Source organism: Brassica oleracea, chromosome C9 (genome assembly GCF_000695525.1).
Source record: "Brassica oleracea var. oleracea cultivar TO1000 chromosome C9, BOL, whole genome shotgun sequence".
In the NCBI taxonomy this organism is placed as follows: domain Eukaryota; kingdom Viridiplantae; phylum Streptophyta; class Magnoliopsida; order Brassicales; family Brassicaceae; genus Brassica; species Brassica oleracea.
In genome coordinates, this window is record NC_027756.1 from 11883459 (window position 1) to 11904661 (window position 21203).

A 21203-nucleotide genomic window follows, 5' to 3' on the forward strand; every position below is an offset into this window, starting at 1 on the left:
AGATTATGAATTGATTATAAACTTGATAAATAGTATTGTACAGCAAGGTTTGCATTATGGCGAAAGAGAATATTCAGTATCCATATTCTTAGATAATCCCAAATAAATTTAATTTGTAAAATAAGGAAATCTGAGGAAATAAAGTTAGCCGATGGCATTAATATGTTTGTAGTATATGACCAAATATTCACATTTCCTATAGCTTATAAATTACAAATATTTATACCATAAATAAGGAATTAATTTAAACCATATAGAAATAGCTTAAATTTGGGACGTGTAAAATAAGGAAATCCGAGAAAGTAAACCTTGTCAATCTAAGCATTAAACTGTTTGTAGGCCAAGGGAACAATATTGACTTGATTTTCAAAATCATCGGAAGACAATCAATTATGAATTGATTTCACACTTGACTCCAAAATTTAAGATCTGATTGATACGTTTGTAAAATCTAAACTGGTCAAATCCTTGATTTTCTTCCAATGATTTTGATAACTAATAATTTGATTGTATCAATTATGCATTATTTACGGAAATGATAATTAATCATCGGAAAAAAGACATAATCAAATATTATGAATTGTTTACGGAAATTTAATGTATTTTCCTAAATTACCTTCGATTTTAATAGTTTTTCTAACTAAGATTAATAATTTTAAACATATATGTTTTTCAAATTTTGCATAGTTTTATGATTGGTCGAAATATTGCATAGATTTATGCATAATTTGATCATGATCTTCGAAGTATTAAAATATTTAAAAAAATTGATTTTAAAGAATTCTTAGTTTAATATTTTTCACTTCATAGCTTTATTATAAATATTTTTAAAGCAATATATTACATGTTTAAGAATTATTTTTTCGAATCTGATGTAAAACGGTTGCACTTAGTCTGTCACAAAATCAAACGATCTCTTCAACGAATATCTGTCACAATATTTTGAAAAAGAGTATTGAATTAAATATTGTTCACTTCATAAATCTGTTATATATATTTTTTTAAAGCAATATATGATCTGGTCACGCAAATTTAATGTAAATATATCCTCCGTTGCAAAAAATATGTATAAATCAACGATAGACAATCATGTATTCGTAATAACTTTGACGTGATGAAACCGTATTCAAATAACAACGATGCAATATCCGTTAAATCCCTTATATAGGAAACTCCTCTCTTCACGTCAATTTTGTTTCCATTATCACGCTAACATTGCCATTGACACTAATTTATTTGATCATGTGATTGAACAATTCAAATTTGAATCATATATTATGGGAAAAATTGAAATGGTAATGTATTAAATTGTGTTGCCTTGAATCTAAACTATCATAAAATGATCGTCGACTACAATTGCATTGATAATTATGGAAACGGTAAACATGGTTAACATGCAATGGAGGAGATTTGAAACTATTATTAGCTCTTAAAAATATAATATATTGGATCGTTTTATGTCATTTAAAAAAAAGTGTATGTATATATCTATTACATTTTGCCATTATGTAGTAATTCTTGAACATTGCGATTGTGATTGGTATCTTTATCTAATATGGAGAAGAGTTGCAGCAACATATATATAAGTAGATATGTAGATACATACGTAGATAATGGATTTTATGCAGTCTAACTATATAGAAAGGCATTAATATTTTTTTTTTTTGCTAAACTAAAGGCATTAATATTTAAGTCAGACTATATAACGAAATCGATCATTATGAAGAATCTCAGGTTATGGCAATAAAATCTCTGCGTATTTAAAGATCCAACAGTTTGTAATTGAACCGTAGCAAGCAGGGCGCGAGTTTTTTTTTTTTGTTAGTCAATAAGCTTATAGTATATACCCAATTTTTAATGTAATGTTCAATGGCAAATTTTGTAATTAGTCTAGTTAAGAAAGGATTTTTAAATATATGAGGTGAAAGAGCTTGTGGTGCTAACACGTAGGAAATGGCACACATGTAATAAACACATGAATGAAAGATTAATTATATACAATGCTCCTCGAATAATAAATAAAGGATTCTAAAAAATGTTTTAACAGACGAATAATTTATCAGCAGAGATGTTGATTACCATAATGTAAATAAATAAAATATGTTTTTTATTTTGGTGTTTGTGTTTGTTTTCTTATATTTTTGGTTAGTAACATTTTTTTCTTATAATTTTAGATATTTAGTCGTAATGTTGTGCATTCTAATCTTATTATTATTATCTATTTTTGGCAAAGTCTTTGTATCTATTTAACATGAGAAAAATCAATTTTCTCTCAGATTTGTTTTTTAATTGATCAATCATGCACATGAAGTAAAAGATGATATTTGTTTTATATCTGAATCTATCAAGTATGGTAGTTTCTATACGGCATCCAATAATTTGGGAGTAATGTGATATTTCTTCCCACATTTGTCGATAATTACCAAAAAACTATCAATTAAGCAAACTTAGCATTGATTAATAAAAATACTAAGAGACAACTAAGAACACAAAATATTCGTATCCATCAACCTAATCGATAGAAGATATAAAAATATTTATAAAAACAGTTGTAAAAGAATAAACACCTACAAAATATCTTTTATCGATCATACAATTTAACTTTCAAAAGTAAATGATATTTTGATAATATTTGTGCCCATCAAATATGAAAAATATAAAAAAAATCTGTAAAAGCAGAATACAATCAGAGCTTTGTCATTTCAGTATGTTTTCCTTTCACGTTGTCTTTTTTCCATAAATAAAAAAAAAAGCTTTAAAAGATAAAATAATAATCATTAAACACAAATAAATCCCAATAATGAGTAAGTATCAATTATATCAGTTACTAAATAGATTAACGCAGCAACAAGGAAGAAATCTGAGAGTGAATGCTTTCTTCGAACGCGCTCTCTCTCTACACTTCTTATTCTCTCTCTCTCTCTCTCTCTCTCTCTCTCTCTCTCTCTCTACACCTCACTTCTGAAAGAGAGAGAGTCTATCACTGCAAGTGGAAGCTATTCACTTGTCAGCATCAATTTAGGGATCTGACACCTTCCTGGATTCTCGATTGCTCCTCCGAGGCTCAGCTTATTTCGATTCAAGCTGCTGAAAATCTGGTAATTTGGTAAGAAATAGGTCTCGATTAAGCACCTTCCATGATCAATTTCACCCTGAAAGTTTTAAACTTTTGATTTGTGTTTTTTTTTGTCTGTGCGTGGATTTGAGCAATTGAGATTGAATGGTTCCCTTTATGGGTTTATCATCTGCTGTTTCTGGGTTTCCTTTAATGGAACTTGTCTGTGTAGATCTGTTGAAAAGGTTCAAACTTTAAGTTTACTGTTGGCAATGGATCTCAGACTAGCTAAGGCAGAAGATGATCACATTCATTTTTCAAAGCTAGCTCAGTAACGCGTAGCTGTACGATGAGATTCTCATAGATATCATCTCTCAGAATCATATGTTTTGTTTGCTAGTATCAAAATGTTGCTTTGGGAAACCCTAACTTTGTGTTTTATTTTTTGTAATCAGATCTTTCAGCTGCTTCTCTGAATTGGTCAGACGCCAGTGGGATTATAAAAATGGCGTTTAAATTGGGACTTCTATTCAATTGTTGACCTCTGTTGGGTCAACCGAGTATGATCTCTGAAGTGGTCAAAAGGATAGTTTCTTTCTAGTGTGGAACTGAACAACATCTTTTAAAAAAAGGAGTTATATATAGTTTGCTGGAAAGATCATGCCTTGGTGGAGTAAACATTCATCTAAAGATGAAAAGAAGAAATCTAGCAAGGAGAGTATCATCGATGCCTTTAACCGGAAACTTGGTTTTGGGTCTGAGGATAAGTCTAGTTGTCGCTCAAGAAAGTCACGTAGACGACGTGATGAGATTGTGTCACAAAGAGGAGCTATATCTAGACTACCATCAAGGTCTCCATCTCCTTCTACTCGGGTTTCACGCTGTCAGAGCTTCGCAGCAAGATCTCCTGCTGTACCTCTTCCTCGTCCCGCTCTCCGTACTGCTGTAACTCGCATTGATTCTGGTTCGCAGAGACCAGGTTCCAATGCAAGTTTGCCACTTCCAAAGCCCCATGGTGGTGCTTCGAATGTGCCTGATAGCAGCGGTGCTGAGGCTGATTTTACCACTGCTTCTGTGTCTAGTGGAAGTTCTGTGGGGGACAATCCATCTGATTCTATTCTTAGTCCGTTGGCTTCTGATTGTGAAAATGGGAACAGAACAGCACTAAACATTTCTTCCAGGTGAGTTCGCCCTCTCTCTCTCTATCTCACTCTCTGGCTCGGTATATATTAACATGTTGCTATCCTATTCTATATGTATAGGGATCAGCCAATGCATAGTAACAAAAACTCAGCTGAGATGTTCAAGCCTGTTCCAAATCTGTCCAACAAAAACCGGAGACCTCTAGGGACACGTGTGAAGAATTTACAAATCCCAAAACGGGACCTAGTGCTCTGCAGTGCTCCAGACAGCTTGTTGTCTAGTCCTTCCAGGAGTCCAATGAGATCATTTGTCCCAGATCAGGTCTCAAACCATGGGTTGTTGATTGGCAAACCATATCCAGATGTTTCCTTGCTTGGATCTGGACAGTGCTCGAGCCCAGGTTCTGGTTACAACTCGGGTAACAATTCCATTGGTGGAGATATGTCTACTCAGCTGTTTTGGCCTCAGAGCAGGTGTAGCCCTGAATGTTCCCCTGTGCCTAGCCCAAGAATGACGAGTCCTGGTCCTAGCTCTAGAATACAGAGTGGCGCCGTTACGCCTCTTCATCCTCGAGCTGGAGGATCAACCACTGGCTCTCCTACAAGACGGCTTGATGATAACAAACAGCAAAGCCACCGTCTGCCTCTCCCGCCGTTATTAATATCAAATACCTTTCCGTTGTCTCCGACATATTCGGCAGCTACGTCGCCGTCTGTCCCTCGTAGTCCAGCAAGGGCAGAGGCTACAGTAAGCCCTGGATCGCGGTGGAAAAAAGGGAGATTGCTGGGGATGGGCAGTTTCGGACATGTATATCTTGGTTTCAACAGGTTTGTAATTTCTAATTGGAAAGACCTTGCATGTGTTATTTCTATGTCACTCCTGGTTTTGATTAGCTATGTTTTCTTTCTCAGTGAAAGTGGTGAGATGTGTGCAATGAAAGAGGTTACTCTTTGCTCAGATGATGCCAAGTCAAGGGAGAGTGCCCAACAATTAGGCCAGGTGAGTTACAAATCATCAAACTGCTCTTTTGAGTGAATAAGTCTCTTTAAGTTTCTAACATGTAAGTTTACTTTTCAATAATTGTCTCTCACAGGAGATTGCTGTTTTAAGCCGTTTAAGACACCCTAATATAGTGCAGTATTATGGCTCTGAAACCGTAAGTCTTAGAGATATTTTGTGGATCTTTCTGTTCTCTGATATCGATATTATTAGCTGTTTCAGCTGAACTACTTCGTGGAAATGACTATGCTTCTCTTACATCCTTGCCCCCACACAGGTAGACGACAAGTTGTATATATATCTGGAGTATGTCTCTGGTGGTTCTATCTATAAGCTTCTTCAGGAGTATGGACAGTTCGGTGAGAATGCAATCCGTAACTATACACAACAAATTTTATCAGGGCTCGCGTACTTGCACGCCAAGAACACTGTTCATAGGTGAGCCTTCTATCCATTCTCCTGATTCACCGGTTTCCTTCAATGGAGAATTAAGTGAATATGGCTTTTGAGTTTTGACTTTGTTCAGGGACATTAAAGGAGCAAATATATTGGTGGATCCTCATGGACGAGTAAAAGTGGCTGATTTTGGGATGGCAAAACATGTATGGATATGTTCTCTTCAATTTTGTGCCGTTGTTTGCATAATTCTAATACAAATTCATGAACAAAATGCAGATAACTGCTCAATCTGGTCCGTTATCATTCAAGGGAAGCCCGTATTGGATGGCACCTGAGGTAAATATGCTTCTACAAATGTCGGTTGCATATTGATAGGCTATATGCTGATGCTTTATACCTTGCGTTATGGATATCAGGTGATACAGAACTCAAGTGGCAGTAACCTTGCGGTCGACATATGGAGTCTGGGATGTACAGTTTTAGAAATGGCTACAACGAAACCTCCATGGAGCCAGTATGAAGGGGTTAGTGAATTACAAGTACTTAAAAACAGGAGATTTAGCAAAGTGAATATTTTCTTTTCCGTTCTCATGCGTATGAGTTTCTTTACAGGTTCCTGCAATGTTCAAGATTGGAAACAGCAAGGACCTTCCGGATATCCCTAATCATTTATCCGAAGAAGGGAAGGATTTTGTGAGAAAGTGCCTACAAAGAAACCCAGCAAATCGTCCAACAGCTGCTCAGCTTTTAGAGCACGCTTTTGTTAGAAACGTGATGCCGTTGGAAAGGCCTCTTGTGAGTGCAGAGTCTGCAGAATCTATGAATGTAGTTGCTTCAAGCACCATGAGATCACTGGTATAGAATCTCGAGTCTTTTCCTCAATTCTAAAATCTCTGTACTTCTGGTTGCCTCACAAATCTGTCTGTTTTTTAGGACATTGGACACGCAAGAAGCCTCCCATTAGACTCGGAAGATACAAGCAATTACCAGCAGAAAGTATTAAAACCTGGCTTGGGATTCAGGTATACCTTATTAGCCAATTCCATTTCTAAGCATCTAAACATCTGTGTGGCTTAAACTTCCTTCTTTTGATCACAGTACATCCCAGTCTCCTAGGAACATGTCCTGCCCGATATCACCAGTTGGTAGTCCAATCTTTCACTCGCATTCGCCGCACATTAGCGGAAGAAGATCTCCATCCCCGATATCTAGTCCCCACGTTCTCTCCGGTTCATCAACACCTTTAACCGCGGGTGGTGGAGCCATCCCTTTCCATCACCAAAGACAAACTACAATCAACTTGTTGCAAGAAGGGATAGGATCAAGCAGAAGCCCGGGAAGTGCAGGAAACTTCTACACCAACAGTTACTTTCAGGAGCCTAGACAGCCTCGGAGTAGTCCAAGGACGCCGCCTCATGTATTTTGGGACAACAACGGTTCAATCCAACCAGGCTATAATTGGAACAAGGATAACCAACCAGTCCTGTCTGATCATGTTTCACAGCAGCTATTAAGCGAGCATCTTAAACTGAAGTCCCTTAATCTGAGACCCGGTTTTTCAACTCCTCCCGGCTCGACAAACAGAGGACCCTAACCAAACAAACATATAGCTGGCAGAGATTCCTCCCTGACTTCGGAATCACAACACAGCCGGAAGGGTTAGAATCTCTAAGATTAGGGTGAATGAGCCGTGAGGACAACCTTGAACCATTGGATAATATCAAGAAATGAGGATTCGTTTTTTTTTGTTTTGTTGGAAAATCTGAAGAGCTCTTTATCTCGTCTTTATTGTTCTCTTGAGGATAGATGGAAGTGAGAGGAGAGGAGAGAGATCAACAACCAAAAAAATTGATTTTGTCTATAGAACAGAAATTAAATCTTTCATCTAATTCGTCTATTTCCCTCTCTTTCTTTTATATGGTCTGGTTTGTTTCTGATGATGAGAAGGAGACGAAAGAGAGGGCAAGCAACTTTAAACTCATTTGATGTAACCTACTTTTTGTTGCAAGAAAATCCCAATTTAGATTATAAGTGCACTCTCTTTCAAATTCTTTACATTTTAGACGAAAGGGGAAAATGAAAAATCAAGTCGGCAAGATAATGATTACTTAGATCACAAAATTGTCCAACACAATGATGATATATTGATATTGATAGCTTTAACATGTTTGTACTACGTGTATATACAACACTCTTCTCTTACAAAAGAAACAAACCATATAGACACAGAACGATCGTGGATTCTTCTTCAATGATGACGATGTAAGTAACATAAGCAAACATCAATTAAAGAGGACTGGAGAGGATAATAATCTTACAGCTTAAGTTACATTGGTTACAAACCCGAAAGGCTTTTTGATATATATCTCTTGTATCCATTAATTCGTGAGGTCGTCTCATTACTCAGAGCACTGTTCAAGCCTAACGTGGTGAGGACATGCCCTTTCTGGCTCTCCTTTCGTCCATAGAATCCAAAGATCGTCTCGTTTTCGAGCTAGTGTTAACATTGTTCCTATATTTTCATCACGAGATTTCTCTCAATACTCATTCGATGCACGTTATGGAGAGGGAATAAGAGAGAGAGAGAGATTTCCTCCCAGCTTACCGAGAGTAAAAGGGACAATGTAGAGCAATGCTGGTTGGCCATGCCCATCCATTAAATTTAGAGCCACGTAAGTAATCAAAAGACCTGCGGTTTTCAAATGGTCAAATGATAGTCAAGAAAACGAGATAAGAGACCAGTGAGATTATGCGGATGTGTGTGTGATTTTTACCTAATCCGTACGCAACCATTGCCCATATAAAATAGCCGGTTCGAAGAGTCTTGTTAGCTAACCAGTCATATCTGCAAGATCAAATTATTAGGAAAGCTTGGAACCCGATGAAAGGAAACTCTGTGATGATTTATAAGATAGAGAGAGTGAAAAGCTTTTGGACCTGAGAGCAAATGCGATTAGCAAACCGGGCAAAAGAATATCACCGAATCCAATAATGCTGTAGCCTCCCCATGGATCAAACATGCGTGGAATCTTCAGGAGCATAGGGATACCATCTTCTCCGCTTTTATCCCCACGTGCTACCTGCAATGAAGAACCAAGCAACATTACATTTTTTAAACCTATGAGGTGAAATGAAGATTTCAAAACGAGAATTTGAGTTTAAGCATTAATGGGGGTACTCTATGGAAATGATGGTTAGCTGATTAGTTGGTTACTTACGACAATCATTACGCTTTCGTGGAACAACTTCTTGGAGACAAACACCCAGAAGATGTCGTACAAGAAGGCACAGCTGAGTAGAACTGTCCCTACCTGTTCCAAACGATATGTGGCATTATTAGAATCTTCACATACCTAAGATGGAAAGATTGAGATGAGATATACCTTAAGATTTGGGACATGAACAATCTGTAATACTGTGATGATCAATGCGATCCCCTAGTCAATAGAACAACAACGTCAAATCACATCTGACAGAATTGGATTGTAGTTGAAAATGAAATCGTATGGGGCTGCAATCCTTACAAGAACATCTTGGCCAATCCAAGCTAAGGAACGCTCTCGGTAAACAGCCCATAAAACAGCAAAGACAATGCAGAAAGGAGAAACTGCAAGAGTCAGATAAGAGATAGGTCCAAGGAAAGGAACTTTTATGTAAGAATCTCCTGCACGTTGGAACCATCTGCAAACAGAAGAAAGAACACAGTCCATGACATTCTCCAAGAAGTGCATTCGACAGCATAGGTGTTGAAAGGAAACATGCTTTTACCTTGATAGCAAAGCGACAAGGCAAGTTTGCAAACCCTGAAGATAGAAAAGGTACACACACCCATATAAGACTTCAAACCGGTTTGTCAATTCAATTTAAGTAGGATCGTATGTCGGAACAGACTCATACTGAGAAAATGCAGATAAAAGAACAGAAGTAAAAAATAAGTTGGTACCTCAACACCACCAATGCAGAAAACAACCACAAGAAGCTCCACAAACCAATAAGACATAAGCTTGTAAAGAACAACCAGGAAGCCCGAAGCAAGAAATACGAAACAAATAGCTGAAAGAGTATTGATCTCCACGACACCACTACCCCCATCATTTGTGCTAGGGATTTCGTCTATAGCATCCTACATTTTTGCAACAAACAAAAAAAAAATGATTAGAAGTAAACATCATTACGTAAGAGCAACAACACTGACAATAAAACCATAAACAACGCCATGTGAATGTTTTCTCAAAAGTAGACAAATGCCACAAGGAGGGGCCCAGTTCATTAGAAAAGCCATCTGTTGCCTATCCATTTTCTTGGATTTTTATGTTGACACAGCATTTCCGAAAATAGGAAAGTAAAATGGTAAAGAAATGGCAAAGTGTTGTTCAGTGTGTTATAAATGCCTTTTCTTCCTCGTTACCAACTACTTTGTCCCTTTCATCATTAGAATTTCATAAGAAGGGGAAGGGACTTAATTATTGTCAGCTTACGTTATCCTTATCTATTCAACTAAGTGTTCCTAGCCTAACACTAGTATTCCCAAAATAAGTACAAACCTTGAGTAGCTTATCATGTTCAATAGCTGCTTCTCGGGCACTCCATGCGGACCAATAAGAAGCACACAAAATGGTACCGATAGCCATTAACCACAAAAAGACTTCGGCTACATCAACAGCTGGTCGTCTTGGGGAGTAAAGCTGCACCGACACTATAAAAAGTAGGAAAGATCCGCGAGTTGAATGATTCATATTAAACGAATGGTTCTGAAGCATATCGTGATTAAAAAAAAAGAAGCTAAACAGATAATCGTATCTAAGATGGCGTACCTTTAGAACTGTTGATAAGCATTTTTTCCAAGGTTGCACCAGCGTCTTGTGGGAGCATGACGGCAGGAATCTGAATGTCTAAATCCGTTTCATCCGGTTCACAAACCATTTTGTAAAGTTCTATCAAACAAACAACCCCAAAAAACAGATACTCAGTATAAGTGATTGCTACAATAAGATAAAGATCAAAGCAATAAGAAAACTTAAACAAGAACAAAAAAAGATCAACATACCTTTCTGGTTATTAATGATTAATAGAGCAGAGGCACCAGCAGCTTCGGCATTATTAGCCTTAGCTGTAAACCGACAGTTGCCACGGTCCACAATAACAACATCTCCAATAAGCTAACAAAGATTGAAAACCGGCAAGTTTACGTATTAGTTTGAAAGCATTGATTCCAAGCACAACTTTGTACCTTGGTCCTGAGAGGTGAACAACAATCACGAGGATTAGCAAAAACAACATGAGTCTGGTTAGCGTTCTTCTCCTTGGAGACAATCCGCCTCCCAAATCTAGCACCAACGCCAACAAACTCAGCATCTTCAGTACCATCAATCCACGTTTGAACTTTAACCTAAGGGAAGAAGCAGGTGGCATATCATTAAAAAAAAAACATAAACTTTGCACCAGATCTTACTCCACTTGTCACTTCATAAAAGAAACAAAAAGTCATCGATTGCAGAGATGTTTGAACAAACAAGAGACTTATTCATCAGAGGAAAAAGGTACAAAAGTTCACAACTTCAATTAGTTCTTAGGATCCAACGGGGTCACTCCACAACCCACAAGTAACTTCATTGCTAAGGAAGAGAAATGAAAAACAAAAGTGAAGTAAAACCCAGAATCGCGGAATCTATAACTTAGATCAACTACGACTGAGAGTTGAAGCTCAAGAAGTTACTAAACCAATCTCCCAGAAAAGAGGGAAATTATCAAAATTGGTTAGGGAATCTTCGAAATTAGTCAAAGAGAAAGCGGCTGAATTGGGAGTAAGAAGAGTACCAAAACGAAGTCGTTTTCGCAACCTGGCTTCTTCGGAGCTAAATCGTCTTGATGAACTATATCACCGGCGGTGACTGTATACAGGAGAGAGACGAGTAAGATCGAAGCAGAAACAAGAAGAATCCGGAGAAATCGGAGCGAATCCATGGAATGCTCGCTCCCAAGGATTCACCTACTTCTTTTATCTAATCACACGCAGAAACAATGAGAGAGAGAGAGAGGAGTGAAACACGGGACGGGATGCTTGATTAATAAAAAACAAATGGGAATTTTTACATTTATCGAATATCAGTGTATGTGGAATGTGACGTAAGCGCGTACAAAAATGGCAAACGACGCCGTTAGGTCGTTACTGGACCGGTTTAGGTTGTTATCTTCCAATCTTTTAGTCGATATCTGAGATGATGCAATTTCTACCGGGGAACGGGATGATATAATACGTCAGTTAACTAAAACCATACTGAATTTTGACGTTTGTTGTCTCGGACATACCCATGTTGTTTTGTTGTTTGTCTAATCAAATTACTATTATTTATATTGATTGTTTCCGATTATCTCTATAAATATTATTGGTTTCCAGGTGTACCCGACGACTAATTGATATCGTCAATCTTTTAATTTCTGACCTAATTTTTTTATTTTATATATGTTATTCAGTAAAAAAGGCTATTCCATGCTTATATTTCCTAGTATTTTGTTTTACGTCATGTATAGCACTAGACCTAAGCTTAGTTTATTGTTCATTCAATCATGTATTCAAGAAATTTATTTACCAAATTTTGAAACCGTAACGTCTGTTTAAATTTATTTTTATTTTTCAGAGAGAGCCCGGCCGTTTCGATCGAATTTGGTTTTGTTGGTTCCGTCTGAATTGGTTAATCCAAACAGAACACACCGGCTATCTCTAAATCACCACATACCCAACCACTTACACGGTTACACTATCGTTTGTTAGTACACTTCTTCTTCCATACTTAGAATCTTCTTCTCATTCTCTCCCCTGCTGCACTAACAATGAGAAACAAAACAAACTCTTATATCTTTCAAGCAACCTGTTTCCATTTTCATCATTTCAACTAATTAAACGGAAGAACTTATAATGATGAAGCTCATGAACGTATTGTAATGTCTCGGGGTATTCTTCTCGATCATCATAGAACTCTTTCCTATCACCTTCAAGCTGATATATATATGTTTAATGGCCGTTCAGATAAAGATCATTGGAACCAGTACGGATGAAAGCAGCAACTATTGGAACAACTTCAAGTGGTCTCAACACGAAAAATCCTCATGCCCTAGCATCTTCCAAGGTGACCAAGAAGGCATGCATCGCATAGGTGGGGATAATGAAGTTTATGGACACAGTAGTAGCTATCTAACCTATACTAAAAGGGGAATATGGTGAGCAGAGAGGCTGTCCACGTCCTCATTTAAAATCAACCAATGAAAAATAAGCTTTTTGCCACGTCAATATCTTTGACTTAGAAAGGGCATTTCGGTTGGGCTTTGTAAAAATTATAAGCCCCATCTCCAGCCCAAAACCTATTTTGTTGCAAGCTTGTGATTCCTCGACTCTTCCACTTTGTCTTTTCCGATCTCTGAGTTGCGAGTTTAGCGTTACCTTGGCAACTTCTGATCAATCAATGATCTTTAAACTCTTCTTCAATATTCGTTCCACCTCTCTATTCTTCATCCTTCAAAGCCAGACGTTTCATTGTTTTATCAACAGCTTGCTATAAATTTAGGGCTATACAAACGAGCCCTCATTACCCCAAACCAAGTTCTCTGCATTTCTTATTTTTCTACTCCCTTTCTCCGTTATGGCTAACTTCGATTTTGCCTTCTTACTTTACATTCGACAATCTGAATCTTTGTCGTTTTCTAAAGAGATTGTCCGGCGGCGACTCATTCTTCGCGGGGATTATTAGGTTTTTAATCTCTCTTTTCTGTTCAATTGCTATTAATCTCGATACCAAGAGCTTCTCGCAGATACACATGTTAATTAGTTAACACACAGTGATGATTTTCACTCTCTATTGTGAGTAAATACCTAACAGGGGGTTACATATTGCTGTTCAGATTTTAGACAACTGTGGATACTAAGCCACCATCAAAGGGAAAGAACAGGACTGGTATTATTGTTGGCGTCATTGTTGGCTTAGGACTTTTGAGCATCCTTACGGGTGTTGGTATCTTCATCATACGAAAAAGAAGAAAGCCGTACACTGATGATGAAGGTAATAAGAACTCTTTTTTCTTTCTTGAGCTGAAAATGTTTTGGCATCAAACTGGAATATTCATCTTTCAGATTGCTTCATTTTAAGAACTGTTCTTTTTTTTTTTCTCGCAGAGCTGCTTAGTATGGAAATAAAGCCTTTCACATTTACTTATTCGGAACTTAAAAGTGCAACTCAAGATTTCAATCTCTCAAACAAGCTTGGAGAGGGTGGGTTTGAGCCTGTTTATAAGGTAAGTCCCATACCAAAGTATCTGCATATACGTTGAAAGAATATCATAAAAACTTAAGCTAATGGGGAAAAAAGGGAAGAAGATGATATTCTTTCAACGTATATGCAGATACTTTGGTATGGGACTTACCTTATAAACAGGCTCAAACCCACCCTCTCCAAGCTTGTTTGAGAGATTGAAATCTTGAGTTGCACTTTTAAGTTCCGAATAAGTAAATGTGAAAGGCTTTATTTCCATACTAAGCAGCTCTGCGAGAAAAAAAAAAGAACAGTTCTTAAAATGAAGCAATCTGAAAGATGAATATTCCAGTTTGATGCCAAAACATTTTCAGCTCAAGAAAGAAAAAAAGAGTTATTATTACCTTCATCATCAGTGTACGGATTTCTTCTTTTTCGTATGATGAAGATACCAACACCCGTAAGGATGCTCAAAAGTCCTAAGCCAACAATGACGCCAACAATAATACCAGTCCTGTTCTTTCCCTTTGATGGTGGCTTAGTATCCACAGTTGTCTAAAATCTGAACAGCAATATGTAACCCCTTGTTAGGTATTTACTCACAATAGAGAGTGAAAATCATCACTGTGTGTTAACTAATTAACATGTGTATCTGCGAGAAGCTCTTGGTATCGAGATTAATAGCAATTGAACAGAAAAGAAAGATTAAAAACCTAATAATCCCCGCGAAGAATGAGTCACCGCCGGACAATCTCTTTAGAAAACGACAAAGATTCAGATTGTCGAATGTAAAGTAAGAAGGCAAAATCGAAGTTAGCCTTAACGGAGAAAGGGAGTAGAAAAATAAGAAACGCAGAGAACTTGGTTTGGGGTAATGAGGGCTCGTTTGTATAGCCCTAAATTTATAGCAAGCTGTTGATAAAACAATGAAACGTCTGGCTTTGAAGGATGAAGAATAGAGAGGTGGAACGAATATTGAAGAAGAGTTTAAAGATCATTGATTGATCAGAAGTTGCCAAGGTAACGCTAAACTCGCAACTCAGAGATCGGAAAAGACAAAGTGGAAGAGTCGAGGAATCGCAAGCTTGCAACAAAATAGGTTTTGGGCTGGAGATGGGGCTTATAATTTTTACAAAGCCCAACCGAAATGCCCTTTCTAACTCAGAGATATTGACGTGGCAAAAAGCTTATTTTTCATTGGTTGATTTTAAATGAGGACGTGGACAGACTCTCTACTCACCATATTCCCCTTTTAGTATAGGTTAGATAAGACAAGTCGACAACCACACGTATACCGTTACTAGTCAAACAATCATATTAATGTTCCACCAGTTTTTGTATAATAACAATACGACTAGATTATCCTAACATACGTTGACCAGAAAAATATTATATATCCTAATACAATCTCAATTCTTTGTTGTATGCGAAAATAATTTCACTGGATTAATAATTCATTTTTTTCACTGGTGGCATATTTATATCAAATAAGTGAAACAACTTAATTCAATAAGCAAATGATTGATAAATCGTATATTATAGTTAACAAAAACAATTTTTTAGAGCATCTCCAAAAAAATTTATCTATTTTGAAGTTTTCAAAATTTTATATTTAAAGTTTAAAAGTGTTTTTCCCTAAAAACAAAACTTTAAATTTAACTTCAAAATTATTTTTATTTTATACTATAGTCCTTATATTTATCATAATTAATTTAGATTTATAAAATTTTTATAAATAAAATATATAAAAAATATTACATCAATATTAATTAACAAATGTTACATTTATATATATAATTATAAATAGAAATATGGTATAAATATTAAACTAAGAGAAAAATACTACATTATTTCACAAAGTTATTTCCACAATGCTCTCATATATGATCTTTTTTTGGAACAGTTCTCATATATAATCAACTAGTGCATTTAGAAGTAAAAAATGATGTTGTTTGAGCTAAAAATGATTGAAATCATGTATCCTCATTTTTCGCCATATGATCAATGAGAAAACGGCAAAAAAAAAACTCTGAACTTAAAAAAAAAAACCAAAAAAACTCCGACTCGTATTTGAGCCAAAAAAAAACTTCATTTTTTTTTAAAATTAGCTGTTTTAATTCTAGTCTTTTGTTGACTCAGCTATATTAAAAATTCGAATAAGTCAACTGTTAAAGATGTAAACGTATGTTAACTCTGAAAACGTCCTCCTTCTAAAACCTAATTATACATTAACGAAACATCGTCGTTTTACGTCTGTAAACTCACAAACATCATCTACAAACCTAGACCCCAAATCAAAAACCCTAGATTTTCCTATTCTGTACTCTCTCAATCCCCAAATCTCAGAGTTATTGACGACACAGAGGATGGCTAGGACGATGGGGTTACTTCGGGGTTGTCGTACTGAGGAACCTGAAGTATAAAGTGTTAGGGAAGCTAGAGAAGCTACAATTGAGCAAGAGAATCAAGTGGATGAAGAAGGTGGCGATGAAGGTGATAATGAGGCTGATCATAATGATATTGAGGCTGAGAAGAATGGTATTGGTGTAGAAGAAGAAGTTGTCGGGGATTTTAGAGTTCACTTTGGAGATGATGCAGGAGACGAAGATGTGAGTGACGGAGACAGTGGTGATGACATTTGGGATGATGATAAAATCCCAGACCCATTGTCATCTGATGACGATGAAGAAGAGTATGAGCGTAGAGAAGAGGTTGCAAATACACTTGGTTGTAAAGAGCTTATCTATTTGGGGAAAACGTACGGATGTGCGTCTGATTTTAAAGTGGCTTTGCTTAGATACTCTCTGCGATCTAGGTATGAAATCAAGCTTTACAAGTGTTGTGCTAAGTCAGTTGGTGCAAAATGCACTGATGTGGAGTCTAAGTGTCCTTGGAGAATTTATTGTTCATATGAAAGAAGAAGACATAAGATGCAAGTGAATGTATATGCGAATGAGCATTGTTGCATTAGGTCAGGGTACTCGAAGATGTTGAAGACTTCTTCTATTGCCATGCTCTTTGAGGAAAGGTTAAGAATAAATCCTAAGTTTACTAGGACAGAAATGGCGGAAGACAGAAATGGCGGAAGACATAAAGCGAGAATATAATCTCACAGTCACTGAGGAGCAGTGTGGAAAAGCAAATTCTAAACTTTACAGAGGAAGGAAAGGCAGCCATGAAGCCCACTTTTCTCGGATTTGGGACTACCAAGCTGAGGTCCTAAAATCTAATATGTACTATACTATGAAGATTGAGACTGTTACAGGGCCTGTGGTACAGAGCAAACAGAAATTTGATCGCCTCTACCTGTGTTTTACAACTCAAAGATAGACCTGGATTGGAACTTGTAGGCCCATCATTGGTCTAGATGGAGCATTTCTCAAATTGATATAAAAGGACACTTATTAGTTGTTGTTGGAAGAGATGGTGACAATAGAATAGTTTCAATTGCTTAAGCTGTAATGGAGGTGGAGAATAACATAAATTGTGAGTGGTTTGTGCGATTGTTAAAGGAAGATTTGGAACTACAAGTGACTCTAAAATTACCATTATTTCAGACAAGCAGAAAGTAGAAGGTTGATTTATTTTTATTTTTTTCTATATAAATTTTATTGACTGTCTACTTAATTATTTATGCAGGGCTTGGTGAATGCGGTGAAGAATGAACTACCAGAAGCAGAACATCGAATGTGTTCAAGACACATACAGTCAAACTGGAAAAGAGACAACAAGGATCCTGAGTTAGAGCATATGTTTTGGATAATAGTCGGTTGCTACACCATAGGAGACTTTGAAGAAGCTTTAGAGGTATTGAAGAAATATAACAAAAGTGCGTTTGACACTCTTCAACTACAAAACCCGAGAACATGGAGTAGGGCATTCTTTAGAATTGGGTCATTTTGCAATGATAACCTCAAAAACCTCTGTGAGTCTTTCAATAAAACCATTAGGGAAGCAAGGAACCATTACTTGAAATGCTAGAAGATATTAGGAAGCAAAGTATGGTTCGTCATGCAAAGAGAGCTATTCTTGCAAATAGGTTGAAGACACATTTTACTATGAAGGCACACACGGAGATTGAACTCAACAAAGAGAAGGCTAAAGAATTGAGAAGGCACCCTGCTTGTGAAAACGTGCATGAGGTTGATGACCATTCTGTTTTTTATCGTGTGGACATGGATCTCAAAACATGCGGGTGTGCAAAATGGCAGCTCATTGGAATCCCTTGTATACATGCTACTTGTGTTATTACAGCCAAGAAGATTAGGACAAAAGATTATGTTGCTGGCTACTACACAACCCAAAAGTGGCGAGAAACATATAAACCATAGCGATACTTAAGAAGAGAGTAAGCACCAAAAGAGTCTTGCTTATCACTTTGAACTTCTTAATTTCTCTTTTGTGACACACTAACTCATCCTTCATCTCATGAATCACGCATTTGAGCTCTTCAACATCAGCTTTCACATTGCTCAGTTCTATTTCCAAGTTACCAACTCTAGGTAAAGCATCTTCGACTTCTTCGTATATTGCATCTTCAACCCATTTGAACAAGTGATCCTATGAACAAGAACAACACATTGTCACATGAGGTAAGAATTGAATAATCAATTATTAAGCTCACCATATATCTTTAAAACTCGGACAACGAAAGAAGGGACGACCAAGATTCTCCTTCGTCTTTGATATCAAAACCACACGTAAACGTCCACATAAACACTTTGTCGGAAATCCACGAATCTCATCTTCCTCAGACATAGAAGAATACTTTGTTGCATGAATTTCACCTTCCTCAGACATAGAACGAGACTTCCTAAAGACAACAACCAACATTAACAACCATAACCTAACAAGAAATCGAGATTCATTGAGAGATTACATGTCGCCAGAGTTAGCACTACAGCTTGTTTTCATGGGAGATTTGGGGATTGAGAGAGTAGAGAATTGGAAAATCTAGGGTTTCTGATTTGGGGTATGGATTTGTCATGAAAGAGATGATGTTTTGTGAGTTTATAGACGTAAAACGACGCTGTTTCATTAATGTGTAATTAGGTTTTAAAACGACGATGTTTTCAGTTAACAGATGTTTACGTCTTAAACAGTTGACTTATCCGAGTTTCTAATATAGCTGAGTCAACAAAAGACTAGAATTAAAATGGCCAATTTTAAAAATATTGAAGTTTTTTGGCTCAAATACGAGTTGGATCTTTTTTGGCTTTTTTTTAAGTTGAGGGTTTTTTGGCCGTTTTCTCTATGATCAATTTATGTCTTCGTGTACATTTTAGAAAACTTTTTATTAAGTTTCTTTTGTAATATTGTTATTGTTTAAATCTAGTTTTAAATTATTTGAAATATTATTTTAAAGTTTTTTATTTAGTTTTTTTGTGTAAAACTTAAATTTATAAAAATAAATTTTGAAATATTTATGAGATATAAAAATTTTAAGGATTAAAATGGTAAACAAAAAACAATTTAATCGATGAATTATATTTTTTTAACTGTTCCAATTTATGTTACAATTTTTGTTCAACCTATAAAACTTACATATATGATATATACAACCCATATAGAAGGAAAATACATGCCACTCCATTATGAAAAAAAGAAGAAGATAATTACATGATTTTGTAAATGGTGAATTAAAAGTTTAAACAGTGGCTATCACCATCTCAACAACGACATTAATTATTTTACATGTCACAGTTAGGAAAATAAAAACCTATGTTAATTATATCTTATCAAACAAGTTATAAAATGACGATATAAGCCTCAGATAGAGTGTCCACGTAGGCGAAAATAATTGGCCAATGAGAAACTATATTTTTTCCATGTCATCTCCTTTATTTGTTTTTACAAAATGATCCTTTAACTTTTTACTTAAACAATTATAACAGAAAATATTTTTTTTGTGAAATATATTATTTATATAAATATAATTATACTTTTTTATTTACATAATAGTTTGTAAAGAAATATTTAGTGTAAATAATATCATAATTTTATAAAATACTAAAATAAATTGGGTTGGTTTTCAACTTTCACAAGTAAAAACTATTATTTGTAAACTTAAAAAAATAATATATCAAGAATAAATAGACGAATACATTAGAGATGGTCTAAGGCATGGCCGACGTAAATGATCAACGTTGAGATTTCAGCTTTTCTAATTCTTACTGATCTAATGATTCAATATAATTTGAATATTCTCTTTGTTTTATAATATAATGGTTTAAAAGTATTTTTTGTTTCACTATATAAATTGTTTTTATATTTCAATGTAAATTTATATTTATTGGATATTGTGTGACCAATTAAATTTTGTAAATTATTGTGTAATTGATTAAATTTATATATTAAATGACATTTTTCTAAAGTAATAACTTTTAAATATTACAGATTTTAATTAAAATTGATTACATTTTGAAACAGAGAGAGTAATCTCTAAACTAACTCTATATAGATATGAAGATAAAATTGTAAAGTGGTATCACCTTGAATTTCTCTCATTATGTGCATTCCTAATTGGTAGGAGATAATCTATATCTAATATTATGTTACTCTCACTATATTAGAAATGGTCGTAACGTAAACCAATTAAAGATGATGTAAGGAAGAAATAAAGATGTATTTTCAATTATCACAAATATAGAATCAATTGAAACCAACTTAATTATGTCCATCGTAGGACAACATAGAAGAGTTTTCATACATTCTAATATTATAATATCTCACAATATTAGTGGCTAAATCAGTTTTCTCTAGCACAAATACTCACTTCATTCTTGGAGTTTAAGCTTTTCTATCTGATGATATTAGTAGTTTGATCCCAAAAAAGAAAACGGTCGAACTATACATTGTAATTAGAGAAAGAAAACAAACAAAAATTTTTAAGGTATATGAAACAAAAATTGAAAATAGCAATTCTATTCAATTAAAGAATATGGTAATAAAATTGTAAAAATACAAAATAAAACAAAATATATACACAGAAATAAAGATTTAGTAAAATAAAATCATAATATAATTTTCATAATTGATAGTGCTCAGTTACACTAAAAATTCTAAATTTACAACATACACAGTTTTATTTACATCTTTAAACATATTATCTAATTAAAATGATTCTAAAAAAAGTGCCAGCATGAAGAGTTATAAAATATACGATAAAATATAATACATAACGTTAAAAATACATTATCATTGATCACTAAAAAAATCATGTTAGGGTATCTCCAACTCCACTCTATTTTCCTCTCAAAAATAGAGTTTAGAGTAAAAATGCACCAACGGTACTCTAATTTCTACTCTATATATAGAGTTATTTTTTTTATTTTTTGTTCATCACTCTATTTATCACTCTAAAA

The 21203-nt window shown here is 35.3% G+C and overlaps 3 protein-coding genes across 4 annotated transcripts; 1 reads left to right on the forward strand and 2 right to left on the reverse strand.

Annotated features, from left to right (window-relative positions):
- The first annotated feature begins 2841 nt into the window (after positions 1-2841).
- Positions 2842-7512, forward strand: LOC106318468 (mitogen-activated protein kinase kinase kinase YODA). Of its 2 annotated transcripts, none has more exons than XM_013756462.1 (12): positions 2842-3098; positions 3511-4236; positions 4318-5025; positions 5110-5197; positions 5292-5354; positions 5475-5635; positions 5724-5799; positions 5873-5932; positions 6013-6120; positions 6209-6451; positions 6530-6618; positions 6695-7190. In XM_013756462.1, the coding sequence occupies exons 2-12, from the start codon at positions 3716-3718 to the stop codon at positions 7188-7190; spliced, it is 2613 nt and encodes an 870-aa protein (XP_013611916.1). In that variant the 5' UTR covers positions 2842-3098; positions 3511-3715. The 2 variants fall into 2 exon arrangements, with proteins under 2 accessions (XP_013611916.1, XP_013611915.1); XM_013756461.1 differs by having other exon boundaries at positions 2843-3106; positions 6695-7512.
- Positions 7513-7717: 205 nt separating this feature from the next.
- LOC106319275 (signal peptide peptidase-like 2) lies at positions 7718-11669 on the reverse strand. The gene is made up of 14 exons (XM_013757556.1): positions 11414-11669; positions 10827-10985; positions 10644-10755; positions 10411-10530; positions 10141-10292; positions 9540-9719; positions 9365-9399; positions 9121-9277; positions 8980-9033; positions 8815-8907; positions 8534-8676; positions 8371-8441; positions 8202-8285; positions 7718-8108 (listed from the first exon to the last, which is right to left on the reverse strand). Exons 1-14 carry the CDS (start codon positions 11558-11560, stop codon positions 7996-7998), a joined length of 1620 nt encoding a protein of 539 aa, XP_013613010.1. The 5' UTR covers positions 11561-11669; the 3' UTR covers positions 7718-7995.
- A 6433-nt stretch (positions 11670-18102) lies between these two features.
- On the reverse strand, positions 18103-18753 carry LOC106314333 (uncharacterized protein At1g43920, Chloroplastic-like). Its single transcript, XM_013752220.1, has 3 exons — positions 18719-18753; positions 18535-18652; positions 18103-18399 (listed from the first exon to the last, which is right to left on the reverse strand). Exons 1-3 carry the CDS (start codon positions 18751-18753, stop codon positions 18103-18105), a joined length of 450 nt encoding a protein of 149 aa, XP_013607674.1.
- Between the last annotated feature and the right edge of the window lie 2450 nt (positions 18754-21203).